Source organism: Haplochromis burtoni, unplaced genomic scaffold (assembly GCF_018398535.1).
Source record: "Haplochromis burtoni strain Fernald_Lab_line unplaced genomic scaffold, NCSU_Asbu1 Contig_21, whole genome shotgun sequence".
NCBI classification, from domain to species: domain Eukaryota; kingdom Metazoa; phylum Chordata; class Actinopteri; order Cichliformes; family Cichlidae; genus Haplochromis; species Haplochromis burtoni.
In genome coordinates, this window is record NW_024582382.1 from 932955 (window position 1) to 956736 (window position 23782).

Genomic DNA, 23782 nt, shown 5'->3' on the forward strand with positions numbered 1-23782 from the left:
CTCGATTCCTTGACGTGCACGCGCAGAGTCACTAAGCTTTGAAGCAAGCTCACCACGTTTGTGTGAGTGTTTTGGAATTTGGGATGAGCATTTTAACATTTCTACAGTTTTAATGTCTCAGCAGACATTTTTGTCAAAATAAGCGCTCGTAACTAACTCACAAACTCTCTCTGCCAAGCAGGCTGCAGTCTCCACTAGAGGACGCTCCAGGAAGCCTATTAAAGAGCCAAGAATAAAATGAAACATGGAAATAATACATAAAAATGTAAAAAAAAAAAAAAAATTTAAATCTTAAAACTACTATTTAAAATACAGCGATTTACTCTAGCTCATTTTAGTGAAGATACACTTTATGAATTTCTTTATCAGTACCCATATGGTTTATTGCAAAAACCAATAGAAAAAAGAAAATACACCAACTTTTGAGGTCAAAAATAAATAAAAATTCATTTAAACAACATCAAACGTGGTCAAAACTTTAAAACAAATGAATCTAGTGAGAAAGGAGTGGGTGTTTTATAAAAATTAATACCTGGGCCCTTGAGCCCACACTGTATTGGGGGATTTCACTTACATGATTTGGTCCACTGGTTCCCACAGAGGGTAGGGTCACTGCTGATGAATACCAGTTCTTCTGGGTGATCTCTTTAACCCTATCATGAAACATTTCTGTCCTGATGTGAATGCACTCATTCAGATGACACACGGAGATACTGAATGGTTGGGTTGAATATAGACATTGTATAAATCACAAGTTCCACCATAATAATCAAAACACCAAATAAGGGGATTATCTTTTAGAAGAATAATGTTCAATCAGCAGCATGCAGCAGGGATCCGGAGACTTATAAAATCAATACCCCAGGCACACACTGAAGCTGTGCAGGCAGGATGCTGTGGCTCAACATCTTAAATACTGTGTAACTTATCCCTTGGCATTATATGGTGCCAAAATTTCATCATCTGTTAATTTCCTGAGGTGGTGCAGACTGGAGCATACAGGTCAGTCCTGCAGCAGAAACTGTATGATAATGACCAGATCTAGCCTCAGAAACACAGCGTCCTAATTTCCTGGGTGGTTTTTGGATATTCAGGGCAATAAAGTACATTTCCACATTTATGTACTTATTGTAGTTTAAATGAGCATGCTTATGATGTGCATATGTACACTGTTTAATTATTTCATGTTTTGCAGTTAAAGCTAATGCCAGAACTCTTGCTCTTTTTTAATGTCATATTATCACTCTTCATCTAGCATGCAAGGATGACCTTCCCAACTCTCCCTTCCCTACTTATGCACTAATTTAGGGATAATCAGCAGGAACAACAGAGGACACTGAGTATTCAGTGCTCATTTACAATATACTTAATATTCACAAAGTAAACTGAAAATACTCTTGTCACACAGCCACATACATACCACAAACTGAGCATCTGCTGACATTTCTGAGGTCAGATGAGAAAACCTACAACAATGAGGGGTGTGACATTCAGTGTCAGACCAACTCACATCATCACTTGAGCTATAGCCCTTGAGCTGGGAAAAGCAGCCTCCTTTATAACCCACTAAGAAGGCAAATCAAATCATGTCCAATCTGTATATGAAGAGACGTGTGCAGCAGAGAGCATGACTTATGCTCAGATTTGTGAAATGTGGCCAGACTTATCAGTGCAAAAGCATCTCTATATCGCGAGCAGATTTGGTTCTATATTTGGGTGGTTATCTTTTACATGAATGCTGCATACTGTGGAGAAATTATTTCTGCTAAATCACAACACCCACGGGAGACACACACAAGATTATTGTGAACAGTATACAATCATCAGATGTGTTCAAAGGGTATGAAGGTCTGTAGAAATTAAAGTTTTCATTCAGGATGCCTGTGTTTCTACTCGGTCTGAGACCACAACGCACCACCCTACAGCTTCTTCTCAAGGACAGGTAGGATGTGGCAAGGGGATGAGAGAATGAAACGACTGCTGATATAAATAGGCAGTGACTTTTTTAAAGAGGAGGCTAGAGGCTTCTACCCCTTTCTTCCCCTTATTCGCTCGTTGCTCTCTCTCCTTTCCCTTCGCGATCTCTGAGGGTCATGTATTATGCATTCTCAGAAATTATTTAGCAAAAATCCTGCTTTTAAAAGCTTCCCCACCCACCCCGGCTGTCTCACTTTAATGTGAAAAGGCCTCAGACGACCGGTCTCCAAACTCAAGCGATAGTTCAAAAGAATTTCCAAGATGTGACCGCAGTCAGTCTTTTTAAAGGGGCATTATACACCCACATTAACTGTATGTCAGATTGAGCTGTGATATACTTCTTTACTCACTATGGGCATCAAGGCCCAATGAATTACCACATCAGAATCACGGGAACTAAATAAACATTATTTTGTTTGACTGAGAGTAAAATGAGCTAAAATAACTGTGAGCAAGAAAGAGAAATACAGAGCAGGCTGCATCAGCAGTTTTAAACATTGAAATGGCAGTGATGCTCTAAAATAACACCTTGTTGTTTTCTATTGAGGTTTGTTATAGTTTCCTGTGGCAGGATGTCAGCCATAGCTGTATACAGTAAGGCGCTGCTCCCTGCTGTTGCAGTAGCTGCCAGGTTCAGGCCAATGGAATCGCCGTTGCCGTACCTGCAAGCATCTAACGGCTCTCTCCTCCCTGAGTGCTGGGAGGAGTCGCCTTCTCAGAGATTTAAATGAAACCACAAGAGCAAGGCATATATTAGTATATGGTGAGAAATGAGAACTCTAAATATCAGCGATGACTATCTATAGAGGAAGTTCACGATGTTCACAGATGGGGAGCGGAGGGTGTGTCTTCCTGATCTTTGTCACCACTTCCTGTGCTAGCACATGTGATAATTGGTTAATCAGGAATCGAAACCACAAATAAAAGAATGAACATTAGAAACGCTTTTTAGAACGCTTTTTTTTTTTTACACACTAATTGTGCACTTCCAATTGATTTTTTTAAGGACAAAGTCAAAAGAGATCACTGTCAGATAACTAGCCAGCTGCAATGCCAATGACCAAGCCGATCCTTCATGTCAACTACACACTACACAATCTTAAAGTGACGCTGTTGTGTTGACAAACTCATCAAACTGACAGATGGAAAAATAAACAGCTGGCAGCATATTTAAAACATGTTTGTGGTAGTTCCCACGACAGGGCGAGGAGAGACTGGGGCAAGTCAGGCAGAGGACCATTTGTGTTATTTTTGCCATGTATGTAGATGTTTCTTGCATATTTTCACACACTGTTCTGCAAAGTGAAGATTCTTTCTCCAGAGGTAAACAGCCAGCTTACATCTTACTGTATAGATAACTTGCACAGACTACAATGATTGCTAATTCATGACTACAGCAATTATAGAAAGAGTACCATGTGTGCAGAAGTTTACATAAAATGCTAAAAATGGAAAATGTGGACTGTCAACTAGTTCAACTTTTTGACTAATGTTGCACTTGCTCACCCGAGGCAGCATGGATGTACAGCTTGCTGCTTCTTGTATCTCAGCTCTAAACATTTCTTGGTTAAGATTACTTCTCGACAACAACATCTTTTGATCTGCTACGAAGGCAGTGCTGTTGATGCCTGATCAGCTATCAGTTGCATCAGTGTGCGAGCTGAAGTGAATGATACACATCTTTTGGCTAGAATAAAGTCAACCTTAAAGTCGTCTTTGACGCCTGAGCTTCCGATGCATCATCAACTTCACTTTCACAATCTGAAGAACTGACTTCATTGCTCATGAAGAAGAGTTTCTTGCTCTGCGGTGATCTATTATCAGATGTATTTCTCATCTTCAGTTCACTAGCCTTTACTATATGTCTATTTGTTGTGCTTGTCAAAACTTTGCAGATACCCATATCATTATGTGCATTGTAGTGATGTAGCAATTTGATGACCAGCTTTGTTCACAAAGTATTAAATCAGAAGATCATTAGATAATGACTCCTCTGAATAATGGGGGAAACTGAGCTCAATGTAACCCACTGACAGTGGCCTAATCTTGGCCCCATTTTGAGGACAATTTTTATGATTTAATCTTAGACAGTAAATAATTGAAATACTCTTTGTACACAGCATAATGATTACGCTGCCTGATAATGTGAATAGAAGCAACAATGGCCAAGAAAGTCTTTTACCTTATCAGGTGAAATCAACCCATGCAGTATTTTTTTTCTTTTGGCAATTCTGCTATGTGCTTCAAAAGAAAAAGCTGTACTTTTTATCCATCATAGGCACAAGACAAGAACCTCTTAAGACAGATTATTGAAAATGTGGATATGGATACAGGTTCTGAAGAGAACATCCTATATACATCAACAGCATGCATTCCAGGAGTGAATCAGACATCAGTGTACCAGGATCTTCAGAAATGGTATTCAGACAGGAAAAGGGCATGCTAACAGTAGCAAAGAAGTGAAGGTGACAGGGATGGAAGGGGCGGGATTACAAGAAGATAGGTTACCAAATATACAGGACACCTAAAAATACCTGAATATCCCACAGGCCAATGGGAGCCATTATTTAGATGCAAAAAGATCTTTTGCACTATGACCATATTTGTATGTGAAAAGAAGCCAGCTCAGTGCTATGAATAAGACCCAAGCCATCAACACGTACACCTTTCCAGTGAAAAGATATCAGTCTGCATGAATAAGCTTTGTTAATAATCTACACTTTTTCAATTGAAATTTAGCAACAAGCACTGGCCGTTTTCTGATCCTGTGGACTCTGCTGACATCTAGTGGTGGCTCTTTATTTTGGTTCAGAAAAGTTAGAATAAAGATAGATATTAAAGTACAGAATATGGCTAACAGCTGCTTCTTTGAAACGTTTCTAGTTTTGTTTAATTTTAGCTGACTGTCCTCAAATGATTTGCTGTTAAAATCATGAATTCATGCTTTTTAATATATGTGTCATGAAATTTGTCATCCTCATGTCAGGCTCACTTAGGACATCACAGAAAGGAGACACAGTGACAATTTACAAGGTCAAGATTTTTTATTTATTTATTTATTATATTTATTATTATATATAATATTATATATATATGTATATATATATATATTATTATATATATATATATATATATATATATAATATATATATATATATATATATTTATATATCCAATAGGTCCGTCATTCCATTCATGTAGCCCCTTCCGCCGGGGTTACTAGGGTTAGAAAACACCAAAGCAAATTCAGAAACATAGAAGATGCCTGTGTAATGCCAAGACAACTCAGTTCAATAACAGCAGGGTGCAAGATGCTAGCAGGACAAGGCATACATGGAACGCCATAACCAAGTGGCCGGCATAGTGTACAGGAACATCTGTGCCGAGTATAACCTGGAAGTCCCGAGGTCAAAATGGGAGATGCCCCCAAGGGTGGTGGAGAATGACCGAGCTAAGATCCTGTGGGACTTCCAGATACAGACGGACAAAATGGTGGTGGCTAACCAACCGGACATAGTGGTGGTAGACAAACAGAAGAAGACGGCCGTAGTGATCGATGTAGCGGTTCCGAATGACAGCAATATCAGGAAGAAGGAACACGAGAAGCTGGAGAAATACCAAGGGCTCAGAGAAGAGCTCGAGAGGATGTGGAGGGTGAAGGTAACGGTGGTCCCCGTGGTAATCGGAGCACTAGGTGCGGTGACTCCCAAGCTAGGCGAGTGGCTCCAGCAAATCCCGGGAATAACATCGGAGATCTCTGTCCAGAAGAGCGCAGTCCTGGGAACAGCTAAGATACTGCGCAGGACCCTCAAGCTCCCAGGCCTCTGGTAGAGGACCCGAGCTTGAAGGATAAACCGCCCGCAGGGGCGTGCTGGGTGTTTATATATATATATATATATATATATATATATATATATATATATATATATATATTTTATGTCCTTAACTCAGAAAATGTGCTAACTTATACCTATGTGTATAGTTACACAACTATAGATGGAAAATAAAGTATCATCCTTTCATGAGCAGAGCAGAATCAACTTTTTGGGATTTCCTTACCTGGATGACTGAGCACACATCGAAGCATCAGGAGATAACCACACCTTAAAAGTATATTATTTTTCGGTTGACCTACAAAACAGTCTGCGCCCTCAAAACTGACATATCATATATATTGTATTACTTTTATTGCAAATGGACACAGCATAATTACTGTAGCCTAATTATAAAAGCATAATCTCATATATCTCACTTTGTCTATCTTCAGTATTTATTAATTTATTTAATTGTATCATTTTGGGGGGAATTCTTCTTCTGTACACCACTACAGTGAATTTGAAATCAAACAATATTGCATTAACTGGGAATTGCAGCCATTACAATGCCTAATTCCCTTAACTACGAGGTTCAGTACTAATTGGGTAAAATATAGTTTTTAAATAAGGATTGTTTTTTTCAATATTTGATAAAAAATCCTTTACAATTAATGACTGCCTGAAGACCACGATCAATGGTTATCATCAAATGCCGTGTCTTCTTTAAGATGTTCTGCGGGCCTTTGCTGCAGACGCCTCCAGTCAAAATTCTGTTTTGTCTACAGTAACTAAGCATGCTTCACTGGGTTGTGACTTCAAATAATATCCAATTTCTATCAATATCTGTCGGTTTTGCAGAATTTGGAAAACTAATCAGAAAGTAAAGCCCTGTACATTAAACTTATGGACCTACCTGCAGTTGTTCTATAGTCCCTTCTGTACTGTAAATTATTTTAGGCCCAATTTCTACAGGAAAACTTCTACTTGAGTCTGTTGAGTCTTCATATGCAAAATCAAGCCTTTGCACTATAATAATAGTTTGTTTGTTTATTTGTTTAAATAAAAAGCAATGGAAAAAATGGGCAGAATGTGGTTAAGTTTTACTGAATTCCATGGAAAATAATGTATCTCTTATCTAGGCATGACACAAACCAGATAAGTGACAATTTAGCAAAAAACCACACAAAGCAATGTTTCCTGCCTCCAGCAGATGGCAGAAACGAGCTGATATATAGATTCCCAGCATGTGAAATAATTTCCTTTCAAATAGAGGAAGACACCAGGGTGGATCTAGAGATATTTTCTTAGGGTGGCATGGAAATGAGATGGGGTGGCCAACTCAAAGCCATTTCTTTACACATTGGTGTTACATTCTGTAATATGTATCAAATACGGTTTAAATACAAATGCAGCAAGTATGCACATCGTTCATATAGACATAGTCTATAACTTTCTTACTGGCTTTGGCCCAAATAATATTTCAGTTACATAAAAATGCCAAATTTGATTTTATGTACTGTATAGCCTATATAATAAATAAGCATGTAGCCAAATAAGTGTGAAATCCAGAAAGCTACACGTGAGATGGATCAGTAAAAAGTCTTTAGTAATAATCAAATTGTTACACCAAATGTCAGAAATCTGCACTTTCATGAAGAAACGGGTCTATTTTTCCAACAGAAATTTAAACCTCATTTTTCATGATTTACTGGGTTACGTAAGACTCACCTTCCAGTGTAACAATCAACCACCTGTGTTGAAATCTCAAATGTTATTGATTCAAATTGTGCTCAGGGACAATTAGAGGTGTCAGTTGCAGCTAAAAGCAAGAAAATAAAGCAATTTTGGTTGCTATGCAAATTATATTATGCAACATATTCAGTTTTAGTATCTATAAGTCAACGTTAATTGCAGCTAAGCTCAAAGCATTAATTCTAGCTTATTTTAATAACCAGTATTGTCATATGCAAAACTATGGTGGCACTGGGGATGGGACATTCTAGGCCTGCCCCAGATCAGGGGTGATCTGACTTTTGACAAATGGTCTATTATTTTTCCAATAAGCTTTCTGTTTCTATACTATTTAGAGTTGATCATTCAAAATAACTGAATGTGAATCTCGTGTTTTTAATTGCATTTATCGTTGGCCCAATGCCACGTATTTTTTCATTGTGCAATATGAAAAGCATTTTGAATTCTCCATGCTCCAGTTTGCAAGCCTGTTAACACCGTTGGAAAACAGCTTAACATCATTCAAAAGCTTCACAGGCAGTGTGGGTGAATTATAATTTATGGTAGGAAACAACTGCCTGGCGGAGAAACGTGTAAAACTTTAAATCACAGTGGTATGCTTCGTGCAATAGTCAATATATTCACGCAAATAGCTAGGCATGTTATTTTAAAGTACTGTTTTTTAGTCGTTTAATTCAATGTCAAGAATCAAGATTCTTTGGTGATGACTTCAGCTCACATTCTTAATCTGGCATAAATTACTTTTATTTGTTTTCTCCATATGGAAGGCCTCATCGAATATCGATTAGTCCAACACTTTGATATAATGTTGTACTGCATATTATTACATGTTACTTGTTTTACTCTGTATATTTGCACATACAAAACATATTTAGCACAAGACATTTAAAATTCAAAGTATTCCTACAGATTGAATTCAAATTATTTATAAAACTTTATTTCCTTCTTTTCAACCCAACAGCTTTTTCGCTTGGAAAACTTCCAAGTCATAAACCCAAACCACAAACAGGGTACGTACATAAAACAGCACACAGCGCCATCTATATCGTTAAAAAATACACAGACTACAGTGAAACAAAGCTCAGAAGTGATGATAATGAGAGACATAGCACAAGACTGTCCATGTAGCTTGAGATTTCTAAAACAGGAAAGAAAGTGAGGCAAAAGAAAAAGTTTTGTTTTTTTTTTAAAAGGAAAAGAAATATTTCAAATACTGTTGTGTTTACTGGACAAACACAGAACTGCACCTTTAATTTCCAGTTGCCGTGCGTCCTTTTTCAGTTGCTACTTATGGTCAACGGGGGACTTCTTATCTGACGGAGAGAGTATTGTACGGTCATGCAAAAGGTTACATTCAATTTGGGAGTGCCAGTGAAACAATAATAATAATAAAATACAATTAAGATAGAGAAAATAAATTCATATATTTCGTATACATAGATCTCTTCTTTTTGGCTTATACATCAGTTAAGCAAAGTGATTCATTCCTGAGATGCAAGACAATTATTTTTTATGTGTGTGTGGAGGGGTGGGGGTATATGGGAAATCAAAAGTCAGGCAAAGAAACAGACTGACACAGTTCAACATCCTAGAATCCTAAACATGACCCAGCAGCTTGTGAGTATGTGCAAGCATTCGAAGTCTGCACTCATTCATAGATGCAAAGAAAATATATATATATATATATATATATATATATATGCACTGAAAGGCAGAAAAGTCACAAGGGAGCAGAACAGCCTCAAATATTCAGGCATTAACAATCAGACGTGACACTTCATGATTCCGGTGTTTTCCAGGTGAGCAGTTTCAAGCATAAAAACAGCCAACAGAGTTAGCCTGTGCAGCAAGGGATCGTCTTCACAAAAAATAATGCAGATTAAAAGAAGAAAAACTTCTGACCGTACCTACTGGTGTGAATGTGGTGCAGAAAACAACAAGAGAATCATTAACAGAGACTGTCAGTGGAATAATGCGAGGTAGCACTGATGAGGGGCACAGAGGGACCTGAGAGGACAAGCAGGCAGCACTGGGTAGATGCTCAGATTTGCATTTCAGGTACAAACAGAAGAAAAAGTAGCCCTGTGAGAGCAAGGGAGGTACATAATTCTCCCCTCCTTTCAGCTGGTGAACAAATCAGAAACAAATACACCTTAAATTTGTGCATGTGTATCTTTGAAGCGTGTGTGCTGTCAGTTGCGGTGAGCAAAGAGTCACTCTGCCTTTAGGTTAGTGTATATGGGTTTGAAGAAAAATGACTGTAACTCTCCAGAGCAGTGACTCGGATTATGTTGTTAGGAGCAAAATCAAAATTTTTCATCAAAGTTTCTCTTTTTTCTTTTTTTCTTTTTTTTTTTGTCAAAGGGCAAGTTCAATGTCACTAATAAAATACTAATAACCCATTTACAAAGAAGAAAATATAAAATAAAAACATTCAACTTCTAAAATAACTTCATACAGTAGCATATTTAAAAAAAAATCAGTTTAAAATCAATTGAAAATGCATGCACTATGTGAGTGACCATTACTTCTTTTTCATAACATTGTAACATTAGAGGTTTTGCATTATACTTTCTTTTACAAACACTGATTACACAAATAAAAACAATAAGAAGTCACTGACATGCATGTTTTCATGCTGGAAAGCAAAAAAAAAAAAAAAAAAAAAAAAAAATCACAACCATTATGAACATTTCACATTATAGCAATCTGAAAAAAAATGAGAGAGACCAATGGAATTAAACCATGTCGATGTGAGTAGGGCAAGTTGCTGGGCAGGGCTCATTTGGTTTTGTTGCGAGTTAAACGGTCAAAGGTCACGACTGCTGGCCACTCCACTGGCTCTCTACAGGCCGCCGGAGAAGCTCTTCTACATGCCTCGCTACGTCCATGGTGTCATCTAGGTCAAAGTCTCCATCTGCATCCAACATAGAGTCAGCCCTGCCACAGGAAATAGATAGAGGCCACTCACACAAGCTTTCGGCATAACAGCGATCAAACAGCAAGAGTTACAAGAAACTCCTTGCACGCACAAAATTGGGACACGGAAAAAATGTTGTAAACTCACATAGCTGGATATATGCCATAGGCGTGAGGGTGACTGACAGGTGCTGGAGAGGCACCTTGATCCATATAAGTTGGATTCCCACTTGCTGGGTCTGGATTGGCTGTGGCAAACCTGAAAACAACCAAAACACCACATTTTGGTAATGAACAAAGTACATATACATCTCTGAATGTATCTACACATAGACACAAGGGAAAAAAAAGAAAAGAAAACAACAACCCCCCATGAGCCTGTGTTCAGTAGTTGCCTAAGCAACGATCCTCAGCATGATTTTCAGGCCTTCTTGTATCATTATGGCCGTTTTCCATATCTGCAGGTGAACCAACTGTGGAGAAAGGCAGGGAGCGTGCCTTGCTAACTAACAAGCCTAACTCTTATGATCAGCGGAAGACGAGCTCGCGCAGGAACCCAGGCCGCGCTTAATTGGCCTCCTCCAACTGTAACAGCTAGCTAATAGCTGATCTGAATTCATGGCCCAGTATTTTGTGATTAACTCTAAATTGTGCTTTACAGAATAAAATGCTGGGTGGATGGCAATGAGAAAAGAATGGAGAGGAAACGGTGATGGAAGGACACGAGAAAAAGAGAGAACGAGAAGCCGGACACTTACTCAGGCACAACTTGTTTGATCTGTGGTTTCACGTAACCGTCAACTGCTTTAGCTTTGAAACAGACAAGCACAGGGAGACAGAATAAGTAATGGCTCGATGTGATCATCATTCAGTAATGAAGGCTTTGCAGCTGTGAGATTCAAATTTGAAAGTAACAGTGTGCTCAGAAGGACGCTTACAGAGAGGCGGAGTGTAGTATTTGGAGAAAACCTCATCCTTGGGTCTGTCAGGGTAGAGGAATAGAAGGTGGTTGAGATCACTAATGCGGTCAGCCAGAGAGCGAATGGTAAAGTCTTTGGTTGTGTAGGGCATGAGGTTCCAAACCATTCTTTCACCTGGGAAAAAAACAGCAACAGAAGAAAAACTGAATGGGATTCCTTTATTTCTCTGTGGCTTCTGTGCTTGTTAGAAAGAGGCCCGATTGATGAACGGTGTGGTTTAAAAAACAAAAATGGAGAAATTTTGTGTTTTGCATGCTTTACCTGCTTTGTTAGGATTTTCTGCCACCCAGGCAATTGTAATTCCTCCAATTTCAGAATCACTAAAGCGCAGGAGGAAGGTACCGTTGGGTTTAGACATGAGCATATCCTGAGCTTGCTGCTTGTTCACAAAGCCCAGGATGGCTCTAAAAATAGAGGAAGAGAGACATTAATAAAAAAAAAATTAAAAAAATAAAATAAAAATTGTGCCTCGTTCTTGTCCCTCCTCATTTTGAATCTTTTGAAACTGAACAAAAACCCTCAGCAGTTTCCTTACCCATCATTCCAGTGTGGTTTCAGATGCTTTTTTGTGAGTTCCATCACACCATCAAACCACTGCCAAAATGTGAAGTTCCTCCCTGGCAAGCTTTCCTGTAAAGGGGCATAGTTTGGGGAATTTTTTTTTGTAAAAAACACATGAAAAACAAACAAACAAAAAAAACCCAGACTGAACTGACAACTGTTAAAATGTCTTTAGATGACCCAATTCAGTCTATAATAATGAAAATCTCCTCAACCGCTGACAGTAATCACAGTTCTCTTTATGATTTTAAAATTTGTGCAGCTGTGCACGTCTCTGGGTAAAGTTCTGCATATTTCTATAACCTATACTTACATCTCTGGAGTGATTAAAACTTAATGTTCCTGTAATCTAATAAGACCCGTGGCCTGTGGTGAATCTGAGTGCATTTTCTGAATCACAAGCTACTTAGAAGCAGAAAATGAGGCTTTCAGCATTTTTTTTTCCTGTGCGGATAAACAAGCCCATTAAACCGACCTACACTTAGGTGGGTAAGTATTTGGACAATGACACAATTTTTGTCATATTACCACTGTGCACCAGCACAGTAGGTTTTAGATAAAACAATCAAGATTTGACTGAAGTCTTTCATGTTGAATTAAAGGAGTTTAACAAAACATATTGCATTAACTAATTAGGAAGTACAGCTATTTTGATATATAGTCGCTCATTTTCAGAGGTTCAGTTATATCAGAGATAAATTGATTAAACCCCTTGAACTGCTGCAAATGGAGCAAGAAATATTTCTATGTATGAATAACACAGCAATAGTAAATCCTTTCATGAAGAACAAGTATGTGGTTCAAATGACTAACTGAACTTTGCCTGCAGGCGTTTTAAAAATGCATGAAGTGCAGCACGACAGAAATCTATACTTTCAAGCTAAAACAGATATATGGAATACTCTTCATAAAAGCTTTGTGCATGTATAGAGACGAACAGGATCATGAGTAAGAAAGAGGCCGTTTCTAACCCTGTTAAACTGTGACCAGGTCATAGTCATGCTCCGGTAGTCATCAGGGTTGTTGCTGGAGCTGCTGAAGGCTTTTTGAGCCAGAAATACCAAGTTCTCCTCCGACAGACCTCGATTACTTTGCACCTCTGCCTTGTACTTCATGTTGATGACCTCACACAGCTGAGGCCAAAGCACCTTATCTGGCACGAGGAAAGGCACCCGGCCCTGCAACACACGAAGAAAACGGCAAAGAATTTTCACTCACATCACACAGACACAAAACATAAGTGACACACACGTTATGCCTTTGCATAAACGTTTTTTTTTTAAAGAAATTTTTTTTTAATATTTAATAATTACATTAAAAACCTAAATTTAAAACAGATTTAAACACGCATTTGTGTTTCAGTTCCGGGCTTCACGTGTTACATTACATCTAAAGAACTAGCAATTATTTTGTAAGAGCTAAACTATTTAAACATGTGCACGCTTCAGAAATATTTGATTCAAGGCCTTTCTCAGTTAACGCAGTACTTCTGCATTAGGATACAAAAATATCACTAAGCTGAATAATTATTTAATGCTTGTTCCAGGAAGGTTTGCATTGCATGCAATATCTCTGAAACATTTACGTACCGGCTCTGCAAAAGCGTTGTCCCATAATACAGTTGCAGTGGCATTATTGTCTTGGCTACCATGAACAATCACCACTACAGGAAGTGATAATGTCTGTTCAGAGAAAGAAAGGAGGAAATTGCAAAAGTAAATAATGCACTTACAGCACAATAACACATTTCTTGCATTTCATACATTTTTTTTTAAACATGATAAAAACAACAGGGAAAAAGACAGAAGGAACAAGTGGGAGTACATGCATGCACGCACGCATCACACCCTCTGATATATATATATATAGATATATTATATATATATATATATATATAATATATATATATAATCAATATATTTAATATATATATATAATAATAATATATATTTTTTTTAATTCAGTAAGTGGTTAATATAAAATGTTCTTTTTTTTAAGTATGATTTAAAGTATAGTGTTTTTTATTCATTAATTTGCCTACATCCTCTTACCTTCACTTGAAAGACAAGCTCATTGCTTCCAACACTAAACTGGGACTCAAACAGAATGGTGAATTTCTCTTCTGTGACAGATTCTGCTCCTCGTCTGTCCGATCGCTTGATCCTCTTTAAAGACTGCATGATAAATGATGTGCAAGAACAAATGGTATGTATTAACTACGCAGTTAGGCTTATAAGCGTCACACACATTCAGTACATGCATGCAGATTATCGGGATCATATGTGAATAATCCTTGGAGGGCTCTGGAGATTGTTGCTAACAACATTAGTGACGAAGAGAACTTCACTGAAGCTGCAGGCCGATCCTCCAAAGGACTACTGTTCACAATTTTAATCCAAGGGAAAAAATGCTATATGGGACATATAGCATATATAAGCGGCTGAGCAACTCTCCTGTATAGACCCAAGACAATCACATATTTACCTGTTTCGGGTATAGTGCGGCAAAAGAAGGCAAATAGCAAGGCACTATTATTTTAGATTAAATGTTAAGAGACTTTTTGTATAGAAGGAACAATGGCAATACTACTTCAGCTTTATGGTTTTTTTTATTTTTATTTTTTACATGGAAATAATAATCTTCCCTAATAGCTCATACTTACCATGTTCCTGAAGTGGGCGCTCAGAGTGCCCGTAGTCTGGTGGTACTCCATCACACAGTTATTGTTAAGAATTTCACCACTGCTATCACTGAAACACAGAGACAATAAAGTTAGATATTATCTACAAATGCATGTTTACACAGCATGAGCTTTTTGTTTTGTATGGAGGGAGTGGTTGGTAGGTGTGTGTGTGTGTAGGGGGGGTATTGCGTGCATAATTGGCAGGTTTAACTACCACCATTAGTCTTCTCTAAACACTAAACACAAGTATGGCAGGTTCAGGGATGTTTTCTTGTTGTCTTTCCTTGTAGCCTGCATGTTTTTATTTCTTCCTGGAAATGAGTGGGTGGAGACAACCTGGATAGAAACCACACCTGAGCAAGTTGGGCTCAGGAGACTATTAAGCTGCCTAGCAAGGCCATCTTGCTCACTTTCTATCTCTTCGATTTTCTCACTAACCGGTGGAGCTATGTCGTGCTTTTTGGTTTTACATTCATTCACTACTCACTTCCTCAGACACTGTCTACATACTAAATTACTGACATGCGCACACTGCTGGTTTGTTGCATTGGTTTGTTAAATGCAGTTACAAAACGCTTAGCATTACTAGACTACACTTCATGTGGCGTCCCTCTTTAGTCACATGCTTTTGAGCGAGACGTGGCAGAAGTCTCTCGACAAGTGGTTTAGATGAGACGCAGCAGATGTATGTAGATTTGCTCTGTAGATTTTGCTAAGATGTAGCCGCTCAGCCACTTTCCCACTAGCTGCCTGGCAGACCTACAGTCTTGTAAGGTTTCTATTAGTTAGGAGGAATGTGGAACGAGGCTGTGGAACAGGCTAAATGCGGATTCTGTGTCCACACCATAGATTCCTCTTAGACATTGTTCACGTTCCAGCCATGTTTCTGTGGTGAGGTCTCGGAACACACTAGGCCAGAGTTCATCATGGGATCTCATAATCTCGGAAGAAAACCAAACCGCTTATCTTAATTGCGCTATGGTAACTTATTGCAGTGTTATCTCTCTCTGTGTCAAGGAAGATGGAATGCGAAAAGTTGAGCATTTAAAAAAAAGGGGATGTATGTATATGTTGTATTAATGGGTGAATGAAGCATGTTGTATAAAGCTCTTTGAGTGACCAGCAGAAAAGCACTAGTCCATTTGCACCAATGCACCAAACTTACTTTCTTGTGTTTTCATTTTTCAAGAGGGCCTTGGCTTGCTGTTCACTGATGATGGTAGCTTTGACTTGTGGGGGATTCATGTGTACGTTCAGCTTGCCTCCCACTAGAAGGCGCACTGTAGCGGCAAACTTAGTTTGGGTTTTAAGGACCTGTGGAGGTTGTTTCTCAATGATGAATGTGCTGTGGATAGAAGAGTGACAGTTAGAGTGTGACAAATGTCTTTATCATCAGATACCTACTGCCACTATATGCACATCTTAAAGCGACATCCAACCACCCGTCCATTTAATTAACGGGTTGTCAAATAACAGCTCTGGTAGTATGTATCAGTGTCACATGAACAACCAACAGTGTACGTGAGGAAATCTTGGGGTTTGCAAATATGTCAGTGTCAAATTCCATCTGTTCCAAGCAAAAGCAAAATAGATCAGTATCATTGTTGTTTAATGAACTTTAGTACAGCTGCACAGATTATAAGCTCTACTTCGGTCTTAAATTGTTGCTGAGTATTTGCAGCTTCAACTGAAACAATTGTTTAGGAAACAGTTAACTTTCCATTCCAGTTGTGCAGGTTATGTACACAATTTTCAACTGTGGATTTTTTAAGCTTTTTGCTTTCGTTCTGTAGAAAGAAGACTGACAACTTTGAGAATGTGCACTAAAAAGTCACTTGTCCTATAACTAAGCTTATAGTCTACTCACTGAAACTGTTTCAATAAAAGATAAAACAGGCTTAAAGCATAAAAAAGACAGCATGAATGATTTATGATGTAAAACATGTTAAAATTATTTGGTGTTGAATGTTGCAAACTCTGTCCTAAAAATGAAACTTCACAAGGTGAAAATGACCTTATTTGTAACTGTTCCCACTAATAGAGGTCATAAAGGTAATCACTGCTCAGTAAAACAACAGGTCTCTTATGAAATTATTCTTTTGCTTTTACTGTCTGTTGTGTGATTGGCCCAATAACACAACCTAATGATTACTTTGAGCTGAGAAGCAACTTAAAAGCAAACGCATCCTACTTAAGCTGCATGACCATGAACTTGTAATATGTTTTTAATAGCCAAGACAGCGTATTTTGACACATGCGAGGAAGTAGTGTAGGCCTTGGAAAGGTTGCCAGTCCATCACAGGGTTAACAGAGAGACCGGTAAGCATTAAGAGTCACATCCACACCTGCTGCCAGTTAACCTACAAGCATAGGGCTGTTCACGATATATATCGGATGATGATATAAAAACATCTATCGTTTCATTTTACGCTATCGTTTGTTTCGTGGTGTCGCAAAATAAACTGTTTACGGCAATATTTTTTCATTGTTCTGATGGTCACTGTAGTGGTTATATTAATTTCTTAAAGTTCTCTCTTTCTCTTATATGTAAATAACCACACTACTGAAGGACAAGCGCTTGTTTTATGCGTTGTCGTTAGCAACAACGACGGTAACACCTTCGCGTGTCCGCTTGTTTATGTTCCACATAAACCTTTCACAATAAAGCTCAAGATCCTGTTGAGACTTTTCAAAATAAACTGAATCACGTGAAAGAGCAGATTATTTATGGATGAGAAGTAAAGAAGAGCCGCCAGGTGCTAAAAAATAAACCTTAGACTCAAACGTTAGAACAGGCAACCCGCAGCACGCCGTGTAATAAATACAAAGAAAACAGCATTACAACTTATGTCTAAAAATGTATAGTTTCATGCATCGGTTAAAACACTTGACTCCGGGTAAAGGACGCGCAGCTGGAAACACTTCACGCAAGTCGAGCTGCCCGAGATTCACAGAATTTACAGAAAATGTTAAATATTATTTCTTTGTGATTTATATCGTTATTATCGTTTATATCGGACGATAGAATTCTTATATCGGGATATGAGATTTTGGTCATATCGCACAGCCTTATACAAGCATATCTTTAGACTGTGGGAAACTGTGAGAAACACTTAAGCATGCAGAGAAAAGAAGGGACGAAGAACATGCAAACTATGCAAACGAGTCAATGAACTAAAGCTAGAAAGACTGGTATCGCTGTAGTTTAGTGAACTTTAGTGAATGGCAGAGTTGAACAAATATTAGGAGATCAGTAACCTCACTGCAGCAGAACCTGTTATGTATGTGCACTCTCTACGGCATTAATTGTTTAAGGAAAAAGTTTTAAGCATATAAAGGATGGAGCATGTTTTATGATAGGGTAATGATGGGGTAATGTTCAGCGAACTGTTTTGTTTTGTTAATAAAAACTCCAAACTCTTTATGCTCTAATGACCTGCAGGCTTGAGAACATTAACCTTTCAAAATGACCTTTATTGCTGCCTTGCGCACTATTTGAAGGTCATGTAAGTAATCGCTTTCAAGTTAACCGACAGGGTTAACAATTACTTTCTTCTTAAAGAGTTGGTGCTTCTTTTGTATGGTGGTGTAGCCGTTTTCTGATTTCCACATTAACATTAAAGAGACCAAGAAGTGAGATAACAGCAGAATCAGCGTAATGATTAATCCTGCAGGCTCAGAGGAAGCTTGAAAGCAAACAAATACTGCTGAACTAAGTGGTTATGAGAAGACCGCACTTTGCAATTGCCAGTGTGAAACCTCCCAGGGCTCCTAGGGAGTAAAGATAGGAGGAAACATAATCTGCATTTATATTGTGCTTGATAGCTGTGCATTACTGTCTTGTTTCAGACTTGTCTGTGGCCAGTCGAAAATCGTTGTGACAATGACATGACTTCTTAGTGGGTTATGGGTCCCTGCAGGGAATCTACTAGGAAAGCGAGCGAGGACACTGTCACAAACTTCAGAATGCTTCTTGTTCAGAGATGCTGGATGACTAAAAGACCCTGGCATATGTGCAGTTGGGGCTTAAAATAATGGACTAAAACAAGTTCCCTGTGCACTTCCTTCCCTTTAAGCTCTCGAACAGTGTATGCTTTTTGTTTCTGCATATCTGTATAGTTGCATTCTTTGTCTCTGGGTTCGTACGTATTTCATGAAATCTAAAACGCAAATTCTCAGTGCATTGCTTTCACACTCATTATTCTGTATTACATAAACTCAAATCCTAAATTTAATCTAACTTTTGAGGTATAATCCCCATAGGTTACAGTAAATGAAACCCCACTTTTTGACTTTTGTTTATGCAGTTTAATACAGTGTACAGTGTACTTGTCTATGTGGGAGTGTGGGAGTCATTATTGGGGGCAGTTAGCCAAAGTCCATAATGGAAAATTCCCTTTACCACCCAGACTCTAGCACTATGGATCGAGGTTATTGTAATATATGATATTGGTAACAGTTATACAGCTTAAATTGTGCAAGGGCTACCCTGAGAAAAGAGGTATTGATGGTGGATTATTGATGTCTACAGTTACCAGTGCTATGTGTATTAATGTACCTCCACACTATCGCATTATTGGATACCATAGAACAGTCCATCCACCTATTCACTTTTCACTATTTAACTGGTTGCAGTAATCTAATCTAAGCAGAGATGCTAAGACACCCCTCCCTTCAGCCACCGCCTCCTCCTCTTCAGAGACATTTATGTTCCAGCTCTCTACAGCATGTTTTGTGTTTGCCCTGGGATCTCCTCCTAGTGGGGCATGCCCAAAATACCTCAAAAAGAGAGTATCTAGAAGACATGTCTGACATATCTGAGGGCAGCCCAAACACCCCTTGAAGGAAGGTTATGTGTGTCACTACCAATAGCTTGTGGCCATAGGTCAGGGAAGGAAAGCAGACTGTCCAGCAAAGCTTTGCCTTCTGCTCAGCTCGCTTTACCACAACAGGCTGCGGCAGCATCAGGATTATAGCTTAAGTACAAGGTAAAGAGCTCTCATGTTTCCTTTAACACTCACACAATAAGTGTAAGAGAGAGACAAGAAAACCCAAACTTTAACAAAATTTTTGCATGTGGATTGAATTACATTATTTGATGGATAATTTTGAATGTGGGAGTAATTTCATTTTACAAATAGATGACATCTCTCACTCCATTGACCACAATACCAGTTGCACAAGTAGACCTGCCCTTTCATTGCCCTTTTTGCACTCAGTAACCTGAGTGCATAAAAGGCAATTCCTCAATGTGCAAAAAAGATCCACCCACCGCCTACACTGGCCTACACTCACAAAATAAATTAAAGTTGTAGATAAGATTAACGTGCCATTTATGACCCCTCATTGATGTTCCCTCAGTGTTCGTATTTGAGTATGCAGAGTGGAGAATTATGGGTATTCAACAAATGCAGACGTGATTGCATAAAGTCCAAAAAATATCACATAGCCTGAGTGTAAACATGCCGTGTAGTCGTTTAATGCTGCCTGGTTAAAAATCCGACTTGAGCAGACAGAGATCATATGTATGGTTTTTAACACTTCAGAGCTCTGTAATGGCTACTGTCTTCTTCACGGCTGGAGTTAAGGACCAACAGCAAGACAAACACGAACAAGAGCTGCGCACATTAGTGGTTCCACATATTTCTAACATATTCCCCCCCAACCCCCCGACTCCTAGTGAGCTGCACAGCTCTACATAAAACCTGCAGACAACACATAAGCATGCCAGGTGCTGCAGCCTTTGATGTGTAGAAAAACCTGAAACACACAAACACACCTGGTGACCAGTGTTGAAATGATATCTGTGATAGTACTGTTGAGTTCGTTGAGGAGCTCTTCAATAGGTCCAGGGATAGGCAGCTGCTGTCTGAGATGCTCGGCCCTCCGAATCTGTTGCCTGTTTTGCCAAATCGTTTCCGCGAGCTTCTCACACCTGGCACCAATCCAGCCACGCATCCACAAGAAAGACACACACAAGTAAGAATAACACTTGAAGATCAACACGACCAGTGCCAGAAATATTATATTTCACCATTACTTATTTTAATTTGAACTCCTGAAAGCTGAGCTCAGCTATATTAGACAGAATTTAAGTAGCTGACACTACTAAAACTTTCAGATCTGGCTGAATAAGTGAGGCCTTTAAAAATGTAAAGGGCTCACAGCCAGGGATCCCTGACGGTGGGTTAAAGCAAAAACCAGAAAATATGTAAGACAGCCTATGCCTGCAAATAACCTTTGAAAAACCCCCACACAGGACCACTCCAAAGCAAGCTTTTAAACCTGTGACCTTTTGCCTTGTGAGAGAGTCTAGTTACTGTGATCTTGGTGGGAGGTAGAGCGAAAAAAAAGCAACTCACCAGGACTGAAGGATGTCCAGGCCTCCCTCCGGCGGTCCCCCATTGCCTGCCAGTTGTTGCCGTCTCTTCCACTGGATCAGCTCGTCATCCAGAATGATGGTCTGCTGCTTCCTCAACAGCTGCAGTGTTTTCTGGTGCTTCTCTGCCAGGTCCTGCACACAAGCAAGCAAGACTCATGTACTTCACCAGAACCAAGTTTTGGTCAAATGTTTCTTTGAATCTGTGTGTGGGCTACAAATTTGTGCGTCATTGAAGTAAACCGTGGTTATGGAGAGACTCTTTTCCTCATTTGGTGACCTCTACCTCACTCTTACTTTTGCCACCTCAGTATATATGTCAACAAAAATGTGGTTTGACGACTATTAAAAGAGTTTCTAAGTTTTTCCAAGTATACCTGCATATGCAGAGACCATGCTCACTTAATTCTGATGCAAACTGAGTCATTTTATGCTATAAACAGGCCCGAAATATGAGAGAAATGGCTCAGTTCAGAAAAAAGCATCAAGGGTTACTCCTATTACGCTTTTAAAGGGGTAAAGACTTAACTTAGGGAGTGTAATGTTTGCAACTACCACAAAAGCTGCAGAGAACAGTTGCTCATTCTGCATGTCCGTCTGGATGTGACTGCCTCGAAACAAGGTGCGGTCACAAAACTTTACAGGGTTGTAACTAAAATCAAAGTGATGGCCGATTTCACTGTGGGTGTAGTGTTACCTACATATACCATACTTTATTTGCTTAAAGTCAAAAAGCAAACACGGCACCAGCTTTGTGTGTGTATGTGTGTGACAGTCATCATGATAAAATGTCTGGGAGACAACAGCTGTAGCAGCAACTACCACAAAGTTGGCTTCAACCTCTTTGCCAGGTGTTTATATGTCTGTCTGTGGAGAGATTTTATCAGCTGTCCAAGATTTTCTGTACAGTTTAAAATCAAAACCAAGGCCCAGTTCAAGGATGGGTGTGATCTGGCAACTGCACTGGCACTGCAGTGATATGATCTCATTCCACAATGTGGTCTAGTTAATTTTATCTTTATGGAGTGTAATTTACACATTGATACACACACACACACACACACACACACATGAACGAAATAAGTAAGTGCAAGTGTGTCTCACCAGTCTGTATTTCTGTAGTGTGTTGGCCTCTCTCGTCAGCCATGCCTCCACAGTGTTTTTCTTGCTCAGAAGGGCAGGCTCTCGTAGCTGGCGGTCAGCAGGGGGCAGTGTGGCCAGGCTGGCCAGTTGAGCTGAAGACGGGAGACAAGTTAAAGACAGAGGGAGTAGAAGAGAAGCAGTAACAATTTCTAACCTGTGCACATGCAATATTCATGTCCCATCTGAGGAATAATGATTTACTCAGGAAAACCCCCTCCTCCCCCTCCTGCATAGCTCAGATATTAAAAAAGCTCGATGCTTTTTCTGTGAAAACTGCATTAGTACAAACACTGATTCTGTCATTATGGTCGTGCAGCGCTAAGAAGATGCAAGCCCTATGGTCTCACCCTGAATGCGCATGCTTTCTTGGTACTGGATGATGAAGTACTCCTGGTTGTGCTGGAGCTTGCGGAGATCATTCTCAGTGTCTTGGGTCAGCAGGCGAAGCTCCTCAAAAGCCTGGTTGATCTGTTGGTATTTCTGAGACATGCTGTCCATCATTCCACCCACTGGAGAGTTTGACTGTCAATTACAAAATATGAGATTGAGAGACCAGCAAACAGAGACAGACAGCTACGGAACCAAAACTAACATGATGCACTGACTGATGGCTAGACCCCAGCACCTGCACTATTTAACTGTAAAAATTCTCTGGGAGCACAAGGATAGTGGCAACGGTGCAAGTTGATAAGGAAAAAATGTATTTGCATCCTCAGGAAGAGTGCAAGGTCACCACAATTTGAAAAAGTGCATTACTGTACCTAAAGGTTCAGACTGAACGGGCCAAAATTAACTCCACTAACAGAAAAGGCATGTTGTGACTGAAAATCAATTCACCACAGGAGTTCAAGGAAGATGTCTTACGCACGGCTGGCTTTATGGTTTTATAACTCACTGCAAGTTATAAAAGTGAGAAATATCTGACTTTCCTGTATATTGCATTGTTAAAGTAGGGAAATACAAATGGTTTGGTTTTACAAGGCCATTTTAAAGCATGACTGTATTGGCTGTGGTACGATATCACATTTATAATGTTCCAATACAATGAACTCAGGAGACCCTCTAGGATAAACAAATACAGGAAACAGAATAGTTATCCACTTTCCGAATCAGCCACCATTATGTAGTTTGTGTTTTGCGGGCTATGAAGCCACAGGTGTGTTTGTGTGTCTGCTGTTCTGATTTCTTTGGTTTTTCCATACTTGTCACACTTACATATTTCAGATCATTAAACAAATTTTAATATTAGTCAAAGACAACCTGAGTAAATTAAAAAACACATCCCTTTGAAAGAATTCTGGACCACTCATCTTTGCAGAATTGTTTTAATTCAGCCACATTAGAGGGTTTTAAAGCATGAGTGGTTTTCTCGCTTTGAACTGAAGCCTTTAAGCATAAATCTAAATGGATTTAAGTCAGCAAAGCTTCCGTAGACCATCACACTACCACCACCATGTTTTACTGTTGGTATGACAGTTCAACTTTTGTCTCGTCAGTCCCAAAAGTCTTGAGGATCATCAAAGTGTGTGTTGGCAAATGTGAGATGAGCCTTTGTGTTCTTTCTGGTCAACAG

The 23782-nt window shown here is 39.1% G+C and overlaps 1 protein-coding gene across 2 annotated transcripts in view; it reads right to left on the minus strand.

The window, feature by feature from the left end:
* Window positions 1-8459: 8459 nt before the first annotated feature.
* Window positions 8460-23782, minus strand: part of stat5a (signal transducer and activator of transcription 5a) — a 52414-nt gene continuing 37091 nt past the window's right edge. For both annotated transcript variants that reach the window (XM_005920345.3, XM_005920346.3), the window contains 15 exons: window positions 22557-22731; window positions 22171-22301; window positions 21050-21201; window positions 20467-20622; window positions 15853-16032; window positions 14667-14754; window positions 14056-14178; window positions 13594-13686; window positions 12976-13182; window positions 11979-12073; window positions 11705-11847; window positions 11402-11557; window positions 11222-11273; window positions 10612-10722; window positions 8460-10484 (listed from right to left, as the gene is read on the minus strand). In XM_005920345.3, the coding sequence (XP_005920407.1) occupies window positions 10361-10484; window positions 10612-10722; window positions 11222-11273; window positions 11402-11557; window positions 11705-11847; window positions 11979-12073; window positions 12976-13182; window positions 13594-13686; window positions 14056-14178; window positions 14667-14754; window positions 15853-16032; window positions 20467-20622; window positions 21050-21201; window positions 22171-22301; window positions 22557-22731 (1986 nt within the window). In that variant the 3' untranslated portion in view covers window positions 8460-10360. The remainder of the gene's footprint in view (window positions 10485-10611; window positions 10723-11221; window positions 11274-11401; window positions 11558-11704; window positions 11848-11978; window positions 12074-12975; window positions 13183-13593; window positions 13687-14055; window positions 14179-14666; window positions 14755-15852; window positions 16033-20466; window positions 20623-21049; window positions 21202-22170; window positions 22302-22556; window positions 22732-23782) is intronic.